General features: G+C 36.0%; 1 protein-coding gene across 5 annotated transcripts in view; it reads right to left on the bottom strand.

Moving 5' to 3' along the window:
* The window catches only part of TRPM3 (transient receptor potential cation channel subfamily M member 3), a gene marked incomplete at both ends in the record, with an annotated part of 364,749 nt that overhangs the window by 126,151 nt on the left and 211,744 nt on the right, over positions 1–26,854 (bottom strand). For all 5 annotated transcript variants that reach the window (XM_079548514.1, XM_079548516.1, XM_079548517.1 and 2 more), the window contains one exon: positions 283–362. In XM_079548514.1, coding sequence (XP_079404640.1) covers positions 283–362 — 80 coding nt within the window. The remainder of the gene's footprint in view (positions 1–282; positions 363–26,854) is intronic.

The raw sequence follows: 26,854 nt of genomic DNA, 5'->3' as shown, positions 1-26,854 counted from the left end.
TATCCATCAACTGAATGATCTTAGAGGTCTTTTCCAACCTTTGTGATTCTATTATTCCAAATTAAACACAGACAAGGATGACCTTTCATGTCTCTTTTTGATGAAGTATGTTTTGAAATGTAAAAAAAATAGTGCTCATAGGAATCCATCTCTCCATCTGTAATTTAACCAATTATTAAATATCTCATTACAAAGTATTTTTATCTACATACAAACAGATGCGTATGGGTAAGACACTTCCTTGTAACTGACTTGACTTTCATGCAAGTAGCATGCAATTACCTATGGGGGTCTTTGGTGCTGGGTACGATATGAACACATTCCCTCTTGTAAAAAGCTCTTTCTATCCATGATTTCTGTGCCTAAAAAGAGAGAGAAAATGCATTAGGTTTTGCTTGCTAAACACAGATTACAGTACCTTTGAAGAGAAAATTTAAAACATGAAAGAAAAAGTAGCTGACTTTGCATTTATGTACACAAGTACACAAATGCACAGTACACAAGTTGCACAGAGTAAGCACTTTCTATTAAACTTGTGGTTTCCTCCTCTATAGCACTCAAGAGAAGGTCCTGCATTTTTTTCATCTTCTCAAGCCAGTTGACTATTATGCTGTTAATTACATTTCTATAAGGGCAATCACTGGAGAGGAATTCCATCAAACTGTAAATTATTATTATCTTTTTGCAGTGGAGAGACAATCACAGCTGCTTGTCAAAAATACTTTTTAAATACAGTGACATAACTCAAATAAAAAAAGAATCTCAGAAACTAGAAAAAAATCCCAAAGTAAAATTGATAGCACCATGATTCAGTTGTGATTTTTAGTATCGACGCCACTGTGGCTGTTTAACATAGAGCTAGAAAGTATAGTTTAATACATGGACAGTCCAACAGAAAAAAAACAAAACAAAAACCAATCAAAACCCCAAAAACAACAAAAGAGATTCATTTTTAAAACACAGTACAAAAAGCTCTGATAAAGTAAGAGAATACATTAAGAGTTAGATGACCAGTTTGTGTAAGTTACGAAACTAAGTCAAATGCAGCTATGTCAGTTAATTCCATTCCAATTCCTTGCCCAGATACTTTCAGGAAATTAAGTAATTTCTCTCAGATCAGTCTCCATTGTTAAATTAATTCATTTAATAAGCAGATACATTGGAACATTCCTTAAAAAATTTATTACAAAAAAGGAGATTTTATAAAATGTATTTAAATAATAAAACTACCTATTTAATTATACAGCATAAACAGAACTAGAGGCACTATGAAGAAGCCATCTGGGAATTAAGTAAAGTAAAATGAGATCATTTAAATGAAATCTGAGCACCTTGCTTTTGTGAAAAAATAAATATGAAACAGCCTTTATAAAATTCCACACCTACTGGGCGACATCTTTTGGTTAGATAAATCTGTAGCCTACTATCATTTTTAAAGACAGAAGCATGTTTTTCTGGGATTTTTGGAAATCACTGTGAGCTGTGGAAACTTCTTGGAGTCAATTAACACCAGTAGTATAAGGTACCATGCTAACAATTCATAACTACATTCCTTATACCTCACTCATGGTACATAAAAAATTGATAACTCATGTTATGTAACAATATTTTATCTCTCAACTCTCATCTTCATTTGAAAAATCTGCTCGACTTCATTTTTTGCAAGAAAGGCAGGCACCTTAGCATAAAAAATGCCTATTAAAAATATTAAATAGAGCCATATTTGACTGTTCTTCCTTACTGTAGCAAACAGAAATTTAACCTGTTACAGAATGTAGGAGAAGATTTGTATCGTGTTTAAGCAAAGGACAATTAAATGAAAATTCTGAAAAATCTAAAAAGTCATAGTACACACAGGGAAGATTATCTTGAATTTCAAAATTATTGTAACTTCAAAATACTGGCAAGCAAGCCTATAGCACTAATAATCACAACACTCTATTGAACATTTTTTCAATTTGATCGTCTTCAGGCAGGGAAATGCTTCTTAAAAACTAATTTTCTAGATTTGTTCAGATATTCAGCATGGACTTCAAGAACTTAACCTCTTACTGGAGAGCATTTGAAGCCTTGTGGAAAAACTAATGTTTTTCTTATTTTACTGTATCGTACTGTGTGTTGTATAGAAAAAAAGGAAGTTACAATTATTATTCAAGCATTATAATGCTAATAACTGAAATTACATTCTTTCCACCTACCTACCTACCTATTCTTGAAATTTCACCCTACTCTCAGTTTCTAGAGTACACAAGTGTTCTATATTGCCTTAGGAGGGCAATGCTAAGAAACTGTGTGCTTATGAATCTCCTTTGTTACATGTATATAGTAACTTGATGAGAAAAGGATGCTTATTGACTAAGCCAACTTAGCTTATTGCATGTTTGTTTTAGCAGTAACTACATGCTTATGACACCCTCCATCTTCTCTAGAAAGAATGAGCAGCTTTTATCCAAAAGCAGAACTTCTACCATGATTCTCATCCATGTTGCAAAGACTCCCTGGAAATGTCCCTCATTAAATGTATTAATTAATACCTTTCTCTGCAGTTTACCTTGGTGAATTTACTTGCTATACAGACCTAATGCATCATTTTAAAAGATGACCACTAGCTCAATTTATTTAAACATCAAAAGTATTTGTGGAAAGGTAACATTGGAGTTGCGCTCTTTCATATTCTGTCTATGCAGAAAAGAAACCCATATCTGCCTAATGTAATAATTGGAATCTTCATCACATTTCTTCAAATGTAAAATTAAAAAATAATAGCCTGATTTAAAAAAATCCTTTTTTTCATATCAAGGGAAAAAGACTTATTGGGTTTTAGATTTCAAAGAATCTACCTGACAGTTAAGGCACACCAACACATGATTTTCTCATTTCAAAGTTATTTCAAACTAAAAGCATCCAGTTTTACTACTCCATGTCAGTTACTGTTCTGTCATGGAGAACATTTGCAGTGAAATACAAGGCTCAGAGGTATAATAAATTTTGTCACTTGCAGTAGGGATCTCATAGAGGAATTAGAATGATTTGAGGAAATTAACAAGTTAATTATGAAACAGTCTTTATTAAACTCTTGTTTATAATTTGAATTAATAAAGCAGTAAAAAGCTTAGAAAAGTATTTGCAATAACAGTAGAATCAAAAGCTTATCTTCTGTATCTGCTTTTTCACAAGCATGCCTTCAACATTAATTCATAAAAAAATTTAAAGTCCACAGTGAATTCCTGAAGTGTATGCCACACTTACATTCCGATTTAGTCTACTTGTAACTTGGATCTCTCAATAAAATACCTTTGTCAGATATGTGTAAAATCCCACAGAGATCATTTTTGCCCCCCCCCCCTTTTTACCTGGTCATCACGCTTGGTGTCTAAGTCTATCCCAGAGCAAACTCTGCTGTAGACATTTTGCTGCTGCTGGTCATTGCTAACAAGACTTTTGTGTTTGCTCCCTGAGCAAGGCGTTCAGCCTGTTTTCAGGGATGGCAGCAGAGTGGAGCCCTTATGCCCACTCACTGCTGTTTGCAATGCGCTGCTGTGGGATTAGCCTTGTTAAGGGTCTGGTGGACATGCGCTCACAGCCCCAAAACTCCCCTCATTTGAACATCTGATCTGACGCCAAAAGAAAAACAAATCCCCTGAGAGCTTGGATTTGACTGGCACAAGCTGTGACAGGCTTTTTTCCCCTTGTCGCTCCCCCTCAGAAAGCAAGCTTATGAAAGTGTGATAAGGTGCTCCAGGTCCCTAAAGTTCAACCCAGGAAAATAAATCCTTCAAAAGAAACAGTGTACTAAGCCAGAGGGAACCTGAGCACACAAGAGACATTGTTAATCTCCAAAGAATGAAAGCAGTGTGTTTACAGGGTAACTCAGAAATCCATACACAGCTGAAATATATTATGATTAATCAACAATGGCATTTTTCCAGAGAAGCCAGGGTTTGTCACTGTTTCTCACCACATTTGCTGTACTGTAATGAACATAACTTTTCAGAAAGTTACAAACATAAATCTTTGTCTTTCAGATACAAGCATGGCTTTCAGTTTAATTAAAAATCAGTAATGTAAAATACAACTTGAACATTTGAAAATTCAGGGATTAATTGAGTGACCCGTGTGACTGAGTACCCATAAGTACCTATGTGATATCAACTCTGAAGAGCATTTTCATATGAAAAGCATTTAGTTGTTGTTTTCTTTTTTTTTTTTTTGAAATAATTTTACATTTTAAATCAATGACTATTTCAAGCTTTAAACAAAAATCAGTATTTTTACTTTTTTTTTTCCCCCTGTAAGTTTGGATGAATTCCTCTCTACTTCTACATATGGATACGTGTCCTCCTCTCCTTTTCAGTGAAATTTCCATCTCACACATATAAAACAAGCTGTCCACCTACTGCACAGATAGACACAAGCATTAAAATATCCTGCATGAGCACCTGTGGACCCAGGATGCGTGAAGCTGAGTAGGTGCACATTGGTGTGAGCTTAAAATTTAATATAGGTTGAAAAATGGTGTTTTGTAGCTGATAATTGGCTCTATCAAATCATTACTGTGTGTACTCTTTGTATCTGATATTGATTCTATGGAAACAAGTAGAAGACATTGCTTTTGGAACAACCAATGCATATAGACCTGTTCTGTTCCAACAAAACTATGACCCATGAGTACTACTACAGCACATCATAGAGCAACTGAGTATGAATTGCTTTCAAGCACATCCTGGATGATTTCTTGAGCACAGAATCAGATCAAAATGGCTTTTGTAGAATGTAAAAGGCAGAGGAAGTTGCAGCGTCAGGAACACAGCTCATAAGCAGCTCAATGAGGTAGAGAATGTAACTGGGGAGTCAGCAGAAAAAGACTGCTAGCACTTTAACATGAAGGAGTTGGGTTTGGTTGGGAGGAGAGAGAAAACAAGAGGGGAGAAAAGACTTCAGATAATTTGGATAACTGAGTAAAAATTCAGATCCTACTACAAAGTGAAATGCTCGGGATAGAAGACACCTCTTCTCTTTAGAAATTAACAGAAGGAATTCATTTGCATATGTCACTCAGCAGCACCATTCAGGATGCTGTCAGTGTATGCCACTGATGTTGCAGGATAACTGTCTATGACATGGTACTTTTAAAGTTGCTTATTATATTATTGCTTATTATAAACAACGAAAATACTAATACCATAGAAACATCAGTATTTTGATAGGAAGTAAAACAACAAACAATAAGCAAAGACAGTTTATGTAAAGCAAAGATAGTATATTTTCCTATATGGCATGACCTAAAAGCATTCACTTTTAGAGAAGTGGATGCTTCACATTTAATTCTGCAAACATATGAATTATTAACATATTCTACCCAGATCGCTACAAACAAAACAAACTGAAGTAATAGTAGGAATGAGTTCAGTAGTGACCCCTTATGCAGGAGAACAAATATTAGAAATGAATGCAGAAAATAATTTTTCAGGAAAATAAATTCTAGACATTTAACACGTTTTGTAGTTGGAGTGCTTAACTACTGATCTCTGAATTAAAGCTATTTTAAAAAAGAGTACTCTCTGTTCTTCCCTGGTGAAGCCACATCTGGAATGCTGTGACCAGTTCAGGGCTTCCTCAGTTCAAAAAATACAGAGAACTATTGGAGAGAGCACAGGGGAGGGCAACAAAGATGACTGAGGGTCTGGAGTGTCTCCAGTACACGGAAAAGTTGAGAGATCTGGGTCTGTTCAGCCTAGAAAAGGCTGAGAGGGGATCTCATCACTGTTTATAAATATCTAAAGTGAAGGAATCAAGTCAATGGGGGCAGACTCTTTTTCGCAGCATGCAACAATAGGACAAGAGGCAGTGGGCAGAAACTGGAACACTGGATGTTCCAAACAAACATGAGGAAGAACTTGTTTATTGTGAGAGTAACAGAATACTGGAAAAGGCTGCCCACAGAGGCTGTGGACTCTCCTTCTCTGGAGATATACTCAAAACCCATCTGCACGCTTTCCTGTGCAACTTACTGTAGGCAATCTACTTTAGCTGGGTGGTTGGACTCGATGATCTCTCGAAGTCCCTTCCAAACCCTACAGTTCTGTGGCTCCGTGACTCTATCATTTTAGATGTCTTTGCTTTTTGTTCAGTACGGCAGAAAGGGGGTGAGTTCTAACCCTCTGCTTCCCAACTTTTAATTTCCAATTAAACAGGTTATAAGAAAGGTTTGGAGCAAGAGAAGTGTTGCAGGCTACCTTTCAGCGGGGCAGAGCAGCTGGACAGTCAGTGGAGTATTACTGAAATAAATTACAGGCAATAAGTGGAAAGATAAAATATTCTTCAGAAATATCCATGGAGAATGCTTAGATTCAAGAACTGTTGTAGATGTCCAAGCTCTCACAGACTTCAAGACCATCGAAGTCCATGGATGTCAAGGGGGAAATTCTAGAGAAAAACTGATTAAAATGAAGAATATACTATAAAGAGTACATTTAAAATGTTTTCTATTGCCTTCTTATGGGTACTGGCATCTGGACAAAAGAATTAAGCCTATTGACTTTATTTATGATGCTCCATTGGAAAAATACTTAAGATTTTACCAAATTTCTCATGAGGATAAAATAATTTAAATAATTAAATAAATCTTTTAAAGCAATAGCAGTCCAAATGGATCACATAATGCGTTTCCCTGTCCCACTGCTGTGTCACCTGCAAATGCCATATACAAGATCTTGGCGAATGTATGTAGCACTTTTCCTATTTATTTCTAAGCTAGCAACTATTTTTTTCCCTACAGACTTGCATTATTGTGGTTCCTATGTGTTCTAGTTGCTTTGTGGGCACACATGTCTACTGTTTGATAATGTGCAATGGGGACATTCACTGTTTTGGTATTTATCCCTTTGGAAATAATTTGTATTAAAAATATACATGGTTTTCTCAACCACCACTGTGAGTATTGATTTAATGCTTCCACTGAAGTATCTAGTGTAACTTCAATATTTCACTGCAGTATGGTGTAGAATGCATAATAGTAATTGTAAAAACAGCTATAAAGAGTTGTTTAAAAAAAAATCCAACAGAAAACATCTATATATGCAACTCCAATTTCTGTGAAACACAGACTAACATATAATGAAAAATGGCATCACTGTAGTCTGTTGGTGCACATATATATAATTGGAAATTGATATATGTAAAGAATATTTTTATGCCAATTCAACACATGCCAGACTATCTTTTAAACAGTAATTTTTCTGCTGTTTTCTTGAAAAGTTACTAACTGTTGAAACTGTTACTAACATATCAAGTTAAGGAAAGAGAATAACCTTTATATCAGGACAGATCTCCAGCTCTGTAATGAAAACACAGGAGTTTAAAGTGCACATGTAGGAGTTTTGTGCTGAATCTAATTTTGATCTGAACTAATCGTTCTTGATTTCTAAGAGCTCATTGTACATTACAAATACATGACAGCTATAATATCAACTGTTTTTCAGATATAGAGAGTGAAGCAGTTTTGGTAATACTCTGTGAGGGCTGACATGAAGAAGCAATTAAATTGTACATAATTGTATGAAAAGGCCTGAAGGAATGGATTCCACATGTTCCCCAAGCCTAGACATTCATAAGGACCAAATCTATGCCATTGTTCACATTTTGTATAATCTTTCAGCCCTGCAACAATTCACAAGTCCCTCCTGAGCTCCTGCATAATGCTTCTCTACAGGAATTCTTCACTAGAATGCCTCGGTGTAGGTTCTGGTTTCATCACTCTCTGGCTTTCCTCCAAACACAATTTTGGAGAAATGGAACAGGAGAAAAGCCAATTATGTAAAACAAGAGATGAGACAACATTGCTGATTAGATCTTCTGGCTGTATCCTGCTCTGCTGAGCCAAAGCCCTAATTTTCTCAGATGCTATTGAGAGAAAGATTCCCTTAGCTGAGATGTGAAAAATTCAGTCAGTTTCCTGAAAGAGGTAGGGAAAACACTCAGAAAGCAAAATAGCCTTCTGGGCAGAGCAGCATCCTTTTCTCCATGGTCTTCTGTGCTTCCTCACTGCCCTCCCTTCTCCCAGAGATCCTCACATCCTAGTCATTTTATTTATAACAACCTTCACTCACCAAACCAAGAATAGTGTGATGTTGCTTCCTCTATGTCACCTTATTGATTAACTCCCCTTGGAACAGCATGAGTAGACAGAGATCAACTCTATGGGAAGGACATGGGGCTACCTCTGAATGAAAACCTCGATATGAACTAGCAATGTGTGCTTGCAGTCCAAAAAGCCAACTGTGTTGGCTGGGCTGCATCAAAAGAAGCATAGCTACTAGGTTGAGGGAGATGACCATTCTTTTCTACTCTGATCTCCAGAGACCCCACTTGGGGCCGGGGACCCACAGAATAAAAAATATAGGGAACTGTTAGAGTGGGAGCAGAGGAAGACCATAAAGATAATCAGAGGGCTGGAGCACCTCTTTTATGAAAAGAAGTTGAGAGAGCTGGGGTTGTTCAGCCTACACGGAGAACAGAAGAATCTGAGGAACACTTATGGTGGCTTTCCATTATTTAAACGGGGTCTACAGAAGAGGTGGAGAGGAATTCTTTACAAGGGAGACAGGACAAATGGAAACGGCTCTAAACTAAAGTTAGGTTTAGGCTAGATAAAGAGAAGGAACTACATACAATGAGTGTGGTGAGGCATGGCATAGCTTCCCAGATAAGCTGTGGATGACATTCCCTGCAGGTGGTCAAGGCCAGGTTGGATGGGACCCTGGGCAGCCTGAGCTGGTGGGTGGCAGCCCTGTCCATTGTAAGAGGTTGAAACTGGATCATCTTAAAAGACCCACTTAACCCAAGCCATTCTATGATTCCGTGAGGGATTAAGATGTGGGCTGCTGGCAGTAGGAAGAGACATGCCAGCACGTTGCCCAAACAGTCACGAAATGGACACAGACAAAAAATACAAGGAGAAGCATCTCTCACCATGGCAACATACTCTGGTGTAGCAGTGATTTTTCTTAATCTGAATAATAAGTGGCAGTTCCTAGTTCTGCTTTTAATTAGCATTTTGGAATTACCTGAAACTTCACGTTGATTTTGTATTATATGAGTCCTTACTATTCAGACACAATAATGTCACTTGTCTGGTAAAGAATAAACTAATATCACTTCGCTTTCATCAGCTAATAATCAGATTGCTGAAGCTGCAATTACTGGAATGAAACATGTAATGATTTCTGGTTATGCCACATCACTAAGCAAATACATTAAAATGGAATTTGTATTATTAACTTATATAAAAAAAAACCAGTCTCAAATCACATAGGAAGATTTAAAAATAAAGTCTAAATCCTATTACCTCCTTGAACTAATAATTTTAAGTGAACTTTAACTGCAGCTGAAAGACATTTTGAAGCACGCACTCTTTCTGTCAAGACTTTGTAACTGTAGCTCTTCTCAGCCACCGGGAAAATTGCAAAGATGCATATGTAGCATAAGTAGAACAATCAGATTAACCAACATCTCATCTAAACTAAGGAAAAAATGCTATGGAACTATTTCAGGTTGATAATTATGAGATTTTTTTTTTAAAGATCTCCAGTGGAAATTTAACTAAATGGTATACATTTTAAAGAGAAAAGAAATCCATTGCTGAAAGTTTTTTTCTGAGCCATACTAGGCTAATGTGACATTTTCTGAGCTATTCAAGGTCGTTACAAGTAGTCTGGCACTGTCTGTCCAAGTTGAGCATTTTTGTGCAATTTTTGCACAGCTATGCATGATAGCTCACTGCATATATAGTAGGATGAATTTCTGCAAGGAAAGAAACTAGAAGAGACATTTCAGAAAAAGCAAGTATAAATACTGAATATTTAAATCATTAAGAAATATTAGATTTTATTGAGATATAAAAGTAGGCTAGAATTCCAAAGCATAAAATGAAAAAATTCTTCATAGCAGATGACTTTTCTGAACAGTAACATCCTTTATATTTTTCCCCCAAATAATGCAATATATGGGCTTGTTTTTCCAAATGTCTTTTAATAACTTTACAAAGCTATATTGTGAAGATTTTCTTGATTCACTATAATAAGCTGTAAACTGCTGCTCAATGAATTGAATGCTACTGGGAGAGAGCGGGACATAAGAATGTGGGAGAGATAATTATAGATGACTGATTCACAAACAGGGTATAGTAACTCTTAAACTGCATTTACATCAGTCAACCACTGTGAAGGAAAAAGGGCCGAACATTTCATGAACCACAGAAATTACTGATGTGCCTTCTTTTAATGATGGCAGTCTTATAGTTTCCTCACATTTATTTCTAGTGCTAGTTAAGAAAAGAAGAATCTCCATGTGTATGAATTGCACGTGGGTAAGTGACCAGAAAGATGCTGTCTGAATCAACTTCAGACTGCAAAATGCTAGTAGGCATCAGACAGTGCCAGACAGCAGAAATGTCTACAGAGTTCAGCACGGATGTTCAGTGAAGCCCTTACTGTGACCAACAGTGACCAACAAACTGTGGTTTACTCTGATTCACTGAAGTCTGGTGCTAAATGAATTCATCTGACATGGAAGTGCATTTGAAGCAAAGGTGTAGAATTTAATTCCTCCATGTGGAAAGGAATGCACCCATTGATGTATGTTTGACCCTTTCTGAATGTTTATGGAGCCCAAACATCGGATGTGAGCTCAGTGAGATGGTGGGTGGTGCATTTCAGCAGTGACAACAGTGACAGTGGGTCACATTCACTTTTGCAAATTTTTGTGAGTTTGGCGTGAAGGCTCTTGTTCATTACTGGGAAAAATGCATAGTTACTGAGATGCCTACACTGACAAATGGTGTTCTGTAACTGAAAATATGCTCTATCAAATAGTGTTATTTTGCTCTCTGTATCTACTGTAGTTTCTGTGGAAAGAAAGAAGAGGCATTACTTTTGTAGAGACGTATGTATTATGTGGGAAACTCAAGCACCAAACTTCACTGGTTGCTGCCCTTGGACATATTAAGTGACAGATATTTTAGGCAACTGCCTAGCTCAGTGTCACTTACAGTGTAATAGCTAAATAATGGTACTGACAGCAAAATTGAAAGATTTTTATATGAGCTTGCTTATTTATGTTCTTGTAAAGAGTTAGTGAATGTATTCTGAATGAAGTTACAATAGCACTTTCTCAAATTTGCTATTCAATTGAAAGTTGAAACAGCAGGTCCAAATTTTGTTCACTACAGGTATTATTTTGCATTATATGATCATAGATTTGTTAGAGTTGGAAGGGATCTTTAAAGGTCATTTAGTTCAAATCCCTTAAATGAACAAGGACATTTACAGCTAGATCTGTTGTAGCCTTTTATTACAGTGATATGTGGAAGTGAAACCAAATATACTACTTTAGATAAAAGTTTAGTAAATGATGCCAGTCACATATTACTTGAAACCAAGCTGGTTTCAAGTTAGTGAGCCCTGATTCTGATGTCAGATAAAGCTAACAAAAACATGTCTCAGCAGATTAGGTCAAAATGTAACTTTGGACTGTGGCTCACATTTTTCTTTCACCAAGCACACAAGTCGATGTAGGAAATAAAGACAAGTTTTTAAGCTTTTGAGCTCACTTCAATGTCACAGCTATTACTTGGAGGCTTTGAGTACTAAGCAGGTATGGGAAATTATTCAGACACATAATGTACTGCAAAAGGTAATTACTTCCTTTTTATTTTTTTTGCTGTTTGTACCTGCGCACATTTGTTTAGAACTAAGCATCTTCTACGGAGATGCTGAAAAGCATTGCTTGCCCTGCAGTGATTCTGTAGTCATACAACTTTCCCTCCAGGTTGTATTTTGGAAGGTTTAGATCCTTCCACACCATTGCACAGATTTACTCCTTTCCTCCTCATGCAGATCCTTCTTTGCTTCATCTGAGTTTCATGCAGTAGAAAATATCTGAGAAAGTCCTGTGCTACCTGACAGATCTTCATCCACACAACCTTCAGGAACTTTTTTGTGAGGGGTAATGACAAAAAATACCAACAACTTTTACTCAGAAAAAGTATTCTGTGGACAGTCTCTTTAGCCAACCTGAGCAAATCCAAAACGGCTATTACAAGCCTGTTTCTGAGAAAGGAAACTTGTTCCCTGAAGTAACATTACACTTCCTTTAGAAAAATTTCTGTGAATTTGGACATTACAGTATTTCATTTCCTACAGACTTAGGCATTATAATATTTTGGCATCATTAGAGGCTAAGAGAATGTAGTTTAGGTGTACAGTTAGTATTTTTTTTTTTCTATCAAGAACTCAGAGATTGTAGTAACTTGATGTTACTAAAAGATAAAATCCAAATTTCAAGTGTCAACCTAATGTAGTATTTCAGTCCAGAAATAAATACATAAGAAAAACAGAAAGTATAACTTAATAATGAAATTTCCAAATACCTCAGGAACGTTACAATATCTTATAGATATTTTCTTCCCCATACAAACATCTACAGCATATTTGCATAACTAATAATGAAACAGGTGAAAATATCACAAGTGAAGAAAAAAATCTTGAAAATATAAGCATTTGTTCAGCCATTTGAGTGAATGATCAATTTGAAACACTGTCAGATAGACTCTGATATAGATTTTGAGTACAACTGTACCTTAATGCCCTTTCCCTAAGTTTTGAGCACATAATGTTGTCACGGGCAGAGCACATGTAATTGCGTAATGATGCATGCAACATTTTTAAAATGTCATAGTTCAGCAATTCCAATACAGTTAGATGGTCCCTCACAGAGCTACACAGCTTTTATTCTTGTTTTTAGGTATATTTCTACTCCATTTTTTTAATCGCGTTATGTAATTAAATATTTTTATAAAAAGGGTTCACATCAGATATTTTGGAAACTCAGTGCTGCATCAATGCAGGAATCAGTCATGCGGCATATTTATGGACTTCTGATATTATTTAGCTGATTAAAATTCCATGCCATGCACATATCTATAAGGGTCAGGAGACAAGTCAGTATTATGCCATGGAATTTTCATTATTTTTCTAATAATTTTGACTCAGTCAGAATCATAACTAACTGGAGAACTCAAAGACCCGTGTTAACGCTAAAATCTATTTCATTCATGTTGAATGCTTCAGTTGTTGCTCACTGCTTATTTACTCTTCCTGTCAATGAAACTGCTTTTTTTTCCCGTTGTGCTACCTGTACTGACTTGACTTCAATTAAGAAGCAAAAATGACTGTGACTTGTACTACTGGCTCTTCCCTCTTCCAATTTAAATGAATCAGATTTTCTGATCCAAGAACTCTACAGTGTTCCAAAAAAGGGGACATTTCATGGAGAAATTAAAAGTGCATAACTCCACCACTTAATTTTTGAATGCTACTGTAGATAAGCACATGATGCAGGATTTTTTTTTTATCTTGTAGCTCCATGAATACAACAATAAGCCTTTGTCCTTGCAGCCTGTAAAATTTTAGATTGTAATTTGCTATGCACTTTTTTAATTGGCAAAGAAAGTAGAATACAATCATGTACCCTCAGATATAAATGCATTAATTATCACAAATGTTCAGTGATTATAAAAGCACCCTTTTAAAAAAATTATTATTATTATTATTTTTCTTCTCAAGAGGCATGTAATAAACATCTTAGCATAAGTTTCCATAATGCATTTTTTTCTCCCTGATGTTTTCCTGAATATGTGGTTATACTAAAGTAAACACGTGATATTCTTTAATAACAAAAAAACTAATTACCAGATATATAAGTTATGTTTCATGACTTCCAGGGTCAAAGCAGAAGGCAAAGGATAGTTTTGAGACAGAATTTCTTTTATTAAATCAGAGAGCACAAAAGAAAATCACAGCCAATATAACTTAAGTAGGTGCTTTCACTTTATTGTTTGATCTGAACTGAGGATCTAGCTTTAAAAGGACTGTTGAAAAAGTCAGCTGTTATCAGACTCAGGAAGTCTGAAACTTGGTTCAATCTGAACTCCTCAAGCAAGAGACATAATAATATAAAATCACAAGCAGGATTTTACTTTTAATTTCTTGTGTATTAAATAGCTTTAAAGATCATCTATATCAGAATCTAATCAGATTAATCATGACATGTATTAATGCATAATTGTGACCTACAATATGTATAATAGAAAATACTTGACTGGCATTTTCATCTATTTTAATTTATGGACTTAGCTTTGCCTGATGATTGAAAGGTTTACTGAGAGGCATTCTTTCAACCAATTTTGACTTTGATTTAAGAAAACTATTAAGCCAGTTCAATGATTTGATTTCTAATCCTTGAATTAATATTGGGTTTACTATTTTATAGTGAACACAGGTGAGCCTCATTAAATCCAAAATCCTTGTAAATTCTTCTATCTGGGCAACCCACTGTGCCATGACTGGAAAATCTGATGGATCAGAGCCTAAAACTGAGAAAAACAAGTCTGAGTCTTTTACACTGCTGCCATATTTGAGAGACAGACAATAATCCTTGTGAATGTATAAAACACAGAAGGAGCTTGTTGAGGAGTGTGGGGGGGTCTGCATTACCTCTATCTAGAAGTAAAATGCAAACAAGAATATACAAAGTGAATATTTGGAAAGAAACTCTGATCCCTGGGTGAAGGGTTTGAACCTTCATCACACAATAACCCTCCTCTCTGGAACTGTGAAATATACAGTTGTGATAAAGGCAGTTTATGATATCCACCTGCAGATGCCTGAGAGTCATTTTTGTAAGTTCATAATTATTGCACCATTACAAGACATTTGAACACGAAGGCAGGAAGAAGAAAATTCTCTCTTCTTTTTAGTAGATCTTTTTTTTTTTTTTTTTTTTTTTTTAAATTATTTTCTGTTGAATCTTGTAAAATATTTTTACATGGATGGGCCCATTTTGTAGAATAACTTTCTACGAAGTATTAAACATTTCCTAAGGGCTAGTCAGTCCTTCCTCGTTCTCTGTCCTGTGGGATGGATAGCTTCCTTAAGGAATACATGACCTCAGCTACAACCATTTGGCTCAAGAAAACGAATTGCTATGCAGTTGGTCATACTTGATAGTCACAGCTAAAAATGTATATGAAAAAAAGCACAACTGAGATGTAGGACACAGTTTAGACCATGTAATGTAACACATTAATATCACTAGTATTGGAATTATAGTTTCAGTTCTATCATCCCACAAAGACTAAGGTAGAACTCAGTGTTACTGAGTGGTAAGTGAGAACTAGCAAAATGGACGGTCTGGTTATCACCGTAAATCAAAGATGGAATTTGAGTTCATAGAAACAAAGAGGTTGATTTGAACATCCAAGATGGACAGCAAATTGGTTGATATGGACATTAATAGTAGACTGGGTTAATTTTTGTTTTAATTAACTTCTGCTTGCTGTAAGATCTACAGAAAAATTTCCAATGACAGCAATCAGAATTTACCCATGTATGAAGATCCTTACTTTGAGCTGAAACTACTTGAGAAAGCAACATGGCATGGAACTTTCATTCAATTTATACCACCTGAATATTTTCTGTTGAATGACATTACAGTGCTAACGTAGTGAATTCTACAGTGTTTTCCAATTCTACTTCTGCTCAAATGTACACATGTACAAATTAGGATTAAAAAACATTACTGCTCTCCAGTGCTATAAGTTAGATGCAGTTTGCATTGCTACTGAGGATTCTGGAATGAATTAAAAAATGCTAATTGAGGCTAGAGAGCCGGAAAGCATGTGCTTAGCCCTACTTTTGGCAAACCTGTATGATGAAGGTTATTCACAGGAAGGGCAAGTTGTTATAAATTTAATTCTTGTTTTGACTTGACTTTTCAATAGGGATTTTAAGGTAATCTTTTAGAATATGTGGTTCTGAGTATGCTGGATATTAAAATCTAGTTGGAAAAAAACACCATTTTCACTACAAACAGTTTTGGTCTATTCCTTCCTCCCTTCCCCCCTTCCCCCTTCCCTCTTTCCCCTTTCCCCCTTCCTCCCTTTCCTTCTATCCCCCACCCCCCATCTGCACCCTTCCCCCTCCCCTCCCCTCCCCTCCCCTCCCCTCCCCTCCCCTCCCCTCCCCTCCCCTCCCCTCCCTTCCCCTTATTCTTCCTTCCTTCCTTCCTTCCTTCCTTCCTTCCTTCCTTCCTTCCTTCCTTCCTTCCTTCCTTCCTTCCTTCCTTCCTTCCTCATTCACTCTCTCTCTCTCTTTCTTTCTTTGTTAAACTCATGGAATTTGATTGCACAGCGCATTCTAGCTATCTGCTGCAGCAGGCAGCCCTGCTAGCAGAACTGGCTGATTACTGCTTATGCATTGGTTCAGTGTGAGCCTTTGAGGGATTTCATTTAACAGAGATTAGTGCCTTTATTAAATTGTGGTTAATTGAAGCATCTGAGCTCTGTTAAGCATTGTTCAGTGAAGCGGATTAATTGTTTTAATTTGTTGCTCTCTCACAAAAAAACTCCACTGAAACACTGAATTAAATAACTACCTTTTCCCATTGGGCTACTAAGGGTGACATTATGACAGGTCTTGCAACTTACATATCTTCTGATATACAGTTTCTGAATTTACAGATGCCTAGTGTTCAACAAAGTTAGAAACTGACTTGATCCTCAAGTACTCTTGGGAAAGTAGAAAACCTTATAACAATGTAGAGAACAATCTTGTACTTGCTACACACGGGGTAAAGCACTAATTTATTAAAAGATTTTTAAAAAAAGTTTTAGATTCTAAAAGAAGATGTCAGTCCCATTATTTTTCACTGTTAATTTGTTAGGAAATAATAATTTAAAATTCAAGTGAAAATAATATGCCATGTAATTGTTCCTGTCTGTGACTGATTTACACTGAAATTTCCTTATTTAAAGAAAAAATCTAATTCTTAGCTAGATATGCAAAAGAAAGTAAAAGGAAAGAAAAAACTCATCAGAGGCAGATGTATCTAAATCATCTAGAAAAATATCTCTGCTTCTATGAAAGAGATGTGCCAACAAAATTACCCTTGCTTTTGCCCAGCAGGAGTTCCCTCTAAACTAAGAAGAAAAGTAAGGAAGAGCAAAGCACAAAGTCATAGAGGCATGCCTATGGTTGCCCTTGTAACGCAGAACTCTTAGTAGATTTGCAAATTTGTAGGAGTGGAATAAGGTCACTGTAGTGGCTGCACACAGCAGGTATAATCTATACAACAGTATTTGCACAAGTTCTGCACTTGGGTTGCTGTATAAGTGCACTTTATTCATGGCTGTTACAAATTGTTAAACTTTGCTTTGTTTCCTATATCCAGAATTATTCAAAACAACTTGCTTTATTATAGCAAGGTGTGTTTACCAGCACAGAGGTTCATTACTTATGCTAAAAAGAGTCTATTCTACATTCTGTAAATAAGTCACACCACTTATAATAAAAATAATTTAAAATTTGCAGTGGTGATTCCTGATATTTTATCTTTAGATAGACAGTACAGTGGAAAATAAACATTTTAGTAGAAAAAAATTAATTGAATTTAGGAGGTAAACTAAAGATTTTACTTTCCTCTTTTGAAACAATATGAGATGAGAACTGTATTCAGCCAGATCTTTAGTTTCTGGCAGGCAAAGCTACTAAAATTAACAGTGTAAAAATGTGATTATCCCCTTTTACTCTATTGGAGTGCTAATGGGTCACCCAGCTTCTTCCATTTCATTCACACACACACAGCTAGCTATGTTTCTAAGTATTTCATTGTTATTACTCCCGCCACAGCTTCCTCATTACTGTCTCATACATCAACAGTAAAGGCTGCTTCAGTGTCATGGGAAAGTATGAAGAAACAAAGAGGAAAAGAGGATATTTTACAAAGAGATATATGTCCAACAGACTTGTTCTGTAATATTGTATTTGCAATTAGAGAATTTTGTTCTCTGTTAATCTTTTCAACAATGTCTTCAAGCTGTAATCACAAAGCACATTCTGTGATATTAACATGTTAGCTAACAGAGCTGAAGAGTTTAAAATAGTAGAAGAATCCAGTAGCAGCATTTTTGGAGATTACCGTTAAGCAGACTCTCTCTGCGACAACAACTTGATAAAAGGTTAGTTCTGCTTAGGACAGAATAGGTGCCGATGAATGGTGGCCCTCTGCACATATTTATGGCTATAAAAAATGACCTCTTTCAGTTCCTGCAATCCAACCTGAAAACAGCCACATTTACAAACATGCCACGGCGATCCTTCAGGGGCAAAATCCTTTAGCTCAAAGCATGAAAACGGAATCTCCAGAATTTGTTTCTGCTAACCTGGGATGGAGTTCATCACTGGAAGGCAAAGCAAACAGATCCTGTATTTGCCTTTAAACCTTTCCCCCAAATGCTGGCTCACTGGTTCCCATCTACTCCGTAGCTGCTGTTTCATTGAGAATTCTGTATTTCAGAGGCAGTGAACACTGCAATCCTGAACCCTACTTCCACCTTGTCTTTGGTGACTTGTTTTGGAAATCACTGTCTAGTTGCCACCTTTATTTCTTAGATGCAACAAAAGAGCTACATAAAGATGGATGCCTATTGCAGCTGTTGTGAGCTTTTCAAAGTCACAGAAATAATCTAGAAGCTCGCTTACGTTTTAGTTACATGTTTTCCCTGTGTTAATATTATAGAAAAGTATGATAAGGCATGAATTTTCATAACAAAACTTGTGTCTCACGGTATGCTTATAAACAACTGCTATGTAGATTTCTCTTATTATTATTCATGGACTCAACTTCCCTCTTACTGCAACAATACAAAAAGAACAATTCCCCATAGTGGTGTGATGAAATTTCAGTTAATCTCAACCTGTTAAAAGGCAAGAAATGATTAAACATACATGCCCACACACCGTAATTATAAATACCAAGCCTGCTATTATTCCTTTAACATGCATCATTAACTTTTATCTGTAGTTACATTGTACTTAAAATCAGTAACTTGCAGTTTTTTAATTACTGTGCTTCTCATAACTTCCATAGCTCTGTACAAATATAAACCTTCCAAATTCTAACACTAGCCTCATATAACAGGATCTTAAAATTGGACAGTCTGTCTACTTGATTCTTCTTAATAGGAATGCAAAAAGAAAAACATTAAAGAAGCAAATAATTACTTACAGGTTTGGAGAATAACACTCCTGCCCATGTATTTTTAGCTTTATTAGGACTGAATGAGATCTTACTGGTACTCTGACACTTAAGATACTTATTCCAATAGAAAAATAAAATCTTGGAAGGAGATAAAAAAGACCATCTACCTATTGTAAAAAATGAAGAATCTTGAATAATATGTACATATATATTTAATTGTAATTAGCTCATGAATAGAAAGTGCATTGTTTCACCCGAAGATATTTGGTGAATATTCAACAACAGAATGCAAATTTTGTGTAACTCCACAAGGGCTGTGTCTGTTTAATGCAAACTCCTAGAACTACTTAAAAGCAGATAATTTTGCCATCAAGGTGAGCAGCTTCCAAAAGACTTCAACAGGCTGGGAAAGTGTGACTAAATATTGCATGTGGTGTTTAGGGCACATACAGGAAAAAGATCAGGGCTGTGATTACTGCCTGAAGATGTCCACACAAACACATCTATACATTACAGGGTTTACCACTAGCAAAGGTTAAAGGTGGCTATTTGTTTCCTATCTGTTACAAGCCTTTGAAGACAATAGCATGCAGGAGCTTAACTGCTGCTAGGAACAAAACAAGAAATAGTAATCAATTTTATGCCTAAAAGGAATTTATTAATGCTTCTTATTTTGGATCAGTATTAAATCTCCATACTGAGATCTCCATAATTTCTTTGAGATTGTAACTCATGTGTTTAGAAGTAGTACTTTAAATTTCATTGATCCTGAAATTGTGAAGGTTTTTAAAACGTTAGAAGAAATAGAACAGGTATGAGTAGCATGGAAGATAATAAGATGAATGTATTTACTAGAAAGTCATCAAGAGGTGTAGCATCTCCAAGTGCAGAAAAATCTGTAAGTTTTCCTATTACCACCACAGCATTTTCAGTTAAAATCCTGAGAAGGGCTTCTTAGTAGGAAATCATTGCCAGAGCATTATCTATATGGCAGCTTGTAGTACACTTGCACAAAACTCATGAATGTTTTTTGGCTTTTGCATGTTCATTGTATCCACATTTAACCACAGGTGACAGAGCTCTATATTTCCATAATATTAATGGTCATAGATATCAGTGCACAAGGAAGGCAAGATTGTACCATCTTTCAGTTGCAAAGATATTTCTGTTTCATTAAGCTTGCAACTAAACACACAGTTTATATTCAGTAATTACTTGGGACAGCCTCAGGCTATCACTTCAACTATTTTAATGAGTTATCAATTTCACTGCATTTTAAAAATGTTTAGGATAGTGAGTTGAATCCAAGCCATACATGAAAGGTTTAAAAAACTTTAAATCTCAATTCAGTGATGATTGGAAAACATGGAAGTGCTGGATACTAACTCCAGTTTCCAAAACAAAGACAGCTTTAAAGTAAGAATCAGTCAAAAAGCTGAAAAAACTATCTGCAGCCTTCAATTAGTTTTTCCTTTGTAAGTGTAAATTACTGACATCTGGATCTAAACATAGTGAGTCAAACTCAGCTTCAGTCTCCGTCAGCTGAAGTGATATTTCTGCACTTACATCAGAGGAGAATTCAATCCAAAATAAACAAAAAACAACTGTTTGCCCAGACAAGCTTAAAATCTTGCAAAGTTAATTTTCATTCCAATCAAATCGACAACGTTCTTCCCACTGTATTAAATATTTTAGGTCTTGGCTGTAACATGAAAAAATTATGCAGCTTTTGTGCAGGGCTTTCCAGGTAATTTGCTAGGAATAAGTAAATAAATAAATAAATAAACATATTTACTTCTAACTGCAGTTAGAAATTAATGATCCTTGCTTGTGGCAAGGCAGAAAACTGAAGGTAATTTTTAAACCTTCATAGCTTGTTTAATAATGGGGTAGATTTCTCTTTCCCCTTACTTGTGTCAGGGCTGTTCCAGTATTCCATAATGACTGGGATCACACTTCTGTATGTGCAATAAACACATTAGCACCCTTTCAATACATTGCCACAGAGATCCAAAGGGAATAGGGAGCAACTAGAGAGCAATTTGAACACTGCAATTTCTATAACCATGTTTGGAATAGAGATTGAGTCTGTTCATTTAAAATGATGAAAAAGTGCATCCTTAACTGAACCTGGTTCAATATTTCAAGCAGCAAAACAGTTGGGATATTTTTGCTCAGAACTGTTACTTTAGATTTTTTTTTTGGTATATTTCTGTGAGTATGCTTGTATCTGCATGTATACAAAGAAATTTCTGCTGCCATCAACACAATTCATATCTACTTGTGAATTTTCCAGAAATCACATCACTAGATTAGCTTTCTTTCCTGTATCATTTCAAAAGCAGCATATTAAATGCAGCTCACAAACACACACACACATACACAAAAGAAAAAAAAAAACACCAAAAAAGCTATCCAAAGACTTCATTCTGTGGTGGTTCTTCAAAAAGTGTAGACTTCAGATAAAAAATTATGCAGAGTTTGTGGAGAACGAAGATGAAGTAGTAAAGGCTCTATAGCTGTTACAGCAAACTGAGCATGCTGCCAGGATTAAGGGAAAGAAATGTTCCAGTTATGCGGGATGCTTTGCAACCTACTACTGACTTCTCAATTCTGAGTAATGTGTAAGAGCACTGAAGATCTCATGCTCTCCTGACCTGTTGCATTGTGCTGAGCAGTGAGTGCAAGGACCGGGAGTTCTCCTGTGCTCCGGAATGCCAGGAGAGGAGGAGTTGAGCACTTTGCTCGGTGACGTAGGTTAGGTGACGTAGTCTTTCTTCTGATAGGCTGAAGTGCTACCTCAGGTATTGGAAGGGACAACGTCTTATGTCTTTGTGAGAACAGTAAGATGATCTGAGCTGACACACCATATCTCTGTTTAGTCTATCTGTTCAAAACTGCTTTGTTCATATCTGAAATTTCTGCTCGGGTATGTAAATTTAGATAAGTAGGTTGTTTTATATTCTGCATTAAGATTAATTCAACAGCATTTAGTTGAATACCTAAATTACCTTGGTAATAGATACCAAGACCCTTCCAGTTCCCTCCATTTCCTTCCACAAGCCTCCTCCATCCTACAGTAATGTACTAAGTAAGCCACAGCCCACATCCATTTCTTCTACTATAAATGAACTGCATTACAAATCATTTTCTGAAAGCACTGACACTAATGCAATTACAGTGACATGATCTACTACTTTAAGATTTCATTTGAAATAATAATAAAGACATCTCACATGGAAAAGTCTGATGTTAGTGATGCTTCTAGAGCTATGCACAAAAAAAAAAAAAAAAATCAGGGGTATAATGTAATTAACTCATCTCCATTTTAATCACCAGTGCTGTATGGAATGACTGCAGGTTGTATAACACAGTTTTGTTATTTATCTTATTTTATCAGTCCCACGCAGTGTAAAAAAATTTGTGTAGTCTTCTCAGATCACATTACTGATAGCTAAATTTTTCCCCATAAAGCCTGAAAACTTATTATAGCATTATCCTTTTGAGAAAAGGAAATTAGAATGAGCTGAGAAATAATATTAGCAATTTTGTTTAAAATTCTGGCAGCTGGATGCTTTATTTTATGTAGTTAATACCAAATTCAGACTTGTGAAATAAATAGTCAAAAGGGAAAAATCTCCTGTCTGTAGTTTTTCTGGTTTCTATAAAGATCTGTATTACAGTTTACCACTCCCAACCTGTGAACTTGAGACCCCACTATGAACATTAGAAAAAAAGCACTAGGGAAAAAGTGGAGATTACAGTATAACTACTTTTATCCATTATCATCTCCTTATATGACAAGATTGTTTCATATAGCTTGTGCAAAAATTGAAACAAGTAATTGTGGGGCATAGAAATTACATTAGAGTTGAAGAAAAATTAAGAGGGAATGGAAAAAATCAGATAGGAAGTGAAAAAACCTAGTGCAGAAATGAGGTTTTCTTTCTAAAAGCTGCAAAATATAGTAAATAATGGAGACTATGAAGACATTTCTAGGAAATTTAAATGGATTATTAAGATAGGTATCTTTAATACCTATTAAAGATAGGTATTGATTGAACAAACCTATTAATTTTTTTGGAAGTACTGAATTCATCAATCTTGGAAAGATAATCTGATTACTGTGCATACAATTAGAGGATGCCAGCAGCTTTTTTTTTTAAAAAAAAAACCCAAAAGCTTTGCTAGATAAATAACGAGCATGCAGAAGTTCTGAGCATGAGTCCATTCTAAATGCTTAAATATTTTAGTAGATCATCAGGATGCATTAAAACTTAGAGCAAAGAGAAAGAAAAGACCTTAATCAGCTAAACACAAATTAAGAGGCACCTGAGAAAGCTTTAGACATCTAAGTACACAGTACACTCATTAAGAAAAACTGAAATCAAGACCACTAGTTTTCTTTTTACTGCTTACCTCTCTTCTGCAGTTGCAGTTTTTTCCTTGAAGTTGCTTGCACTAAACAGTATGTGAAAACTACTTCATTTTTCAAAATAAGTGGTCAAATCCCCTAGCTTACCTTTCTCAATCATTCTCAAGTCAGCCTCTACATTCAGAGAGGCTTTTTCCTTGTGAAAACAGATATTAAAAGTCTTCACATGTCATAACAGTTCTTTCTGTAAAGCCATTTTAGGGGGAGAAGTGACCCTATCAATTGTGCAGTCATAGGTTGCAAAATGTTATTATCTCAATGGCCTGCTAGGAGAGGAAGATGAGTCCTTTATAAGTAATGCCATTTCTAATGCATCGTAGCAGTATAGAACTGAATAGCTTACTTCCCACAGATATTTTCAAAGTCTTATACGCTGCCATTTGAACCACCCTGTAATTATGAGGCTGCTCCCAACGTAACTTCATTGTCTTGGCCCACAACATCAGAGGCAGATGGTGGTGGTATAGCAGCAGAGGTTGAACCTTTCTTCCAGTATTCTGTTACATGTTGTTGCTGCGTGACAGATGACAACAAAGGGACACTCTGACACAGTGGCGTCTGACATAAAGTGCGTGTAAGAAGCGAAGGTACAGAACTGAGTTCCTCCACGAGGAAAAAACTACATAAATTGACATTCACCAACACTTGCTGGATGTTAATGGAGACCAAAAATTGGGTGTAAGCAGATTGAGCTGGTGAGTGACACTTTTCAGCAGTGGTGGCAGGGATGTGAAAGACAAATCATGTTCCAGACAGCCATGCAGATTTTTATGCGTGGCATGCAGGCTCTTGTTCATTACTGGCAAAAATGCATAATGCTAATGGTGATGCCTGCACTGACAAATACTGGTCTGTAGCTTAGAATATGCTCTTTGCATCTACTGATGCTCTTTGCATCTACTGTAGTTTCTGTGGAAATAAATAGGAGGCATTACTTTTGGAGCAACCTATGCACTCTCCTGTTGTAACTAAACAACGCATTGTAGCTTTTCCATGCCTCATGGAATAAGGATTTCAGCTCTGACTTGTTCTGTGACACTGCCAGCCCATTGGGCTAGGTTGCTATCACCCTTTTGAGATAAATTTTAATCACAGAATCAGAGAATATGAACTGAACTGAATGAACTGAAAAGGACCACAACGATCATCTAATTTCAACCCCCCTACTATGCGCAGACCAGGCAGCTCAGACCCATACCCAGCCTGGCCTTGAATGCCTCCAGGGATGAGGCATCCACAATCTCTTACGGTCATTTCATCTCCAATGAAAATCCAGAGGACATGTAGGGGGGTTGTTATTCCACATGCCAGGTGTGCAGATTAGTTTCTTGTCTTGTCTTTGGCAGAAGACAAAGACTTGCAGCTTTTCCTTTGAAGAGTTTCAACTTTTCTTTTGAGTCAAAGACAGTTCTCAAAAAGTGTTTCTTAGGCCTTGATTTGATAGAGAATTTACACATACTCAAATTCAAAAAGTCATATCTTATTTAATCTTAACCTAAATGATTTGATGAATTTTATTTAATTACTTTCCTAAATAGAGATGCTTTCTTGAATTAAGGTGTCAGTCTGCCAAAGTAATTAAGCAATACTGTAAATACAGGCTTGGATTCTCTAAATCGTTCAGCTCTTACAATGCACTATTTAGTTACAACAGGAGAGAACTGCGTTATTTCAAGAGGGAAGCAAATATTCTTCCTAGACAGCAGAATAATTTAATGCCATAGAAAATCTATTATTGCCATGGAAAATGCATTTATTTATGCTGAAAAAATACACTGCAATAAAAAGTGATGATGTAAGTCACATAAGGAAACAAACTGAATGATCAAATTTCCAGTCAGGTCAGAGAAGAAAACAACCTTTCTGCTGAAAAGTGATAATGCTAGGCCCAATAGCAGTTTGAAGATCATGAAGCACATTGCCAATTTTGCCTGAACAGTCTTACCGTATCCACAATAAAGTCTAGACTTCATGCCTTCTGTCTTCCATCCATTTGTGTTGATGAAAGATGGACTGCACAAGCAACCTTTTCCTAGAGACACTGTTGTTGCAGCAGCTGAGAACCAGTGTGTCACTTCCAGTGCAGCACATTTTATGACTGCAGCGTGTGGGCTTTTGTTCACAGCAGGTGAAAATGCATAGCCAATGGTTAGTATAATTGTGCTCTTTGTAGCTTTTGTAGTTTCCACAGAATAGGAGACATTACTTTCAGCGTAACATGTATGTTTGCATGGAGAAGATGCCTTCCTTAAAAACAGACTGTGGTACTGTGATATTAATTACTACTAGCTTTTAGTAATAGATATTTATTTTTAGAAATTATAAACTTTAGGAAATTTAGGCCTTGGCAGCTTTAATGCCTGCTTGATTCAGCCAAGATTCTTACCAGAGACTGTGGGAATGCATACATAACCACAAATCAAGATTTTGGGATCAGCAAACAGAATCAGTGCATATGAAATATAGTTTCTCTTATTACAGGTATATGAACATGAATAAGTACATTGAATGATCAGTGCTGAATCATCTGTTTTAAGCAACAGTTTAACAGTTTCTTTCTTGGCCCCCCACTGCCACATTGCAGTTCTTAGCTTTGTATATGTGAAAAGAAGCACACCAAGAGTCTGTTTTTCTCGGCAAGAAACTAAAGGACTGAACAAATATGCTGCATTCTGCTTGCACTGTTTGTTTACATACTGTTGGTGAGGGAATTATAATTTGAAATCCATGGCTGAAGTAGCTTGGTGCATAAGAGCTTCTGCTCAGCGTTATCAGTCAGAGTCCAAGGTTCACAAACAGTCTTTAAAGACTCAGTAGGTCAGTGTAGTTCTTCCGCGTGAGAGGACTATCTGTTTAGGCAAGGCCATTTCTAAAAAGCATTATTATTTGAAGAATATGTCTATGCTTAATTTCAGCTACCTTAAAAACTATTTTCCGTCTCATCTTTAAGAGAGTACATCTTTAACAGTATTCTTAAAGAAAATTCATAGTATTCAAACAATTTTATTTTTTATATTGTTTTATTCAAACAATATTATTTTTAAACATAGCATTTGTCCTGCCCCTTTCTCTCTCTATTCTATAAAATTTACAATAAATCAGACATAACATGTTGTCTATTGCGCTAGAGCGTACAAAAAAATGTTCAGAATTGCAAATTAGATATTTGCAGTGAATATTTACATTCATCCTCTGCTATGCCCCATAATTTGTCTGCATTTTAATAATGTTGGCTGCTCTGATTATTTTCCCTAGGAAATTATTTCTGGTCTCCTGGTTATTTGGATAGGGGACAAGCTGAAGCCTGTTTTGATAGTTCAGTTT

This window comes from Tetrao urogallus (assembly GCF_951394365.1).
Source record: "Tetrao urogallus genome assembly, chromosome: Z".
Taxonomy (NCBI): domain Eukaryota; kingdom Metazoa; phylum Chordata; class Aves; order Galliformes; family Phasianidae; genus Tetrao; species Tetrao urogallus.
This window is presented reverse-complemented; position numbering and strand designations above follow the sequence as displayed.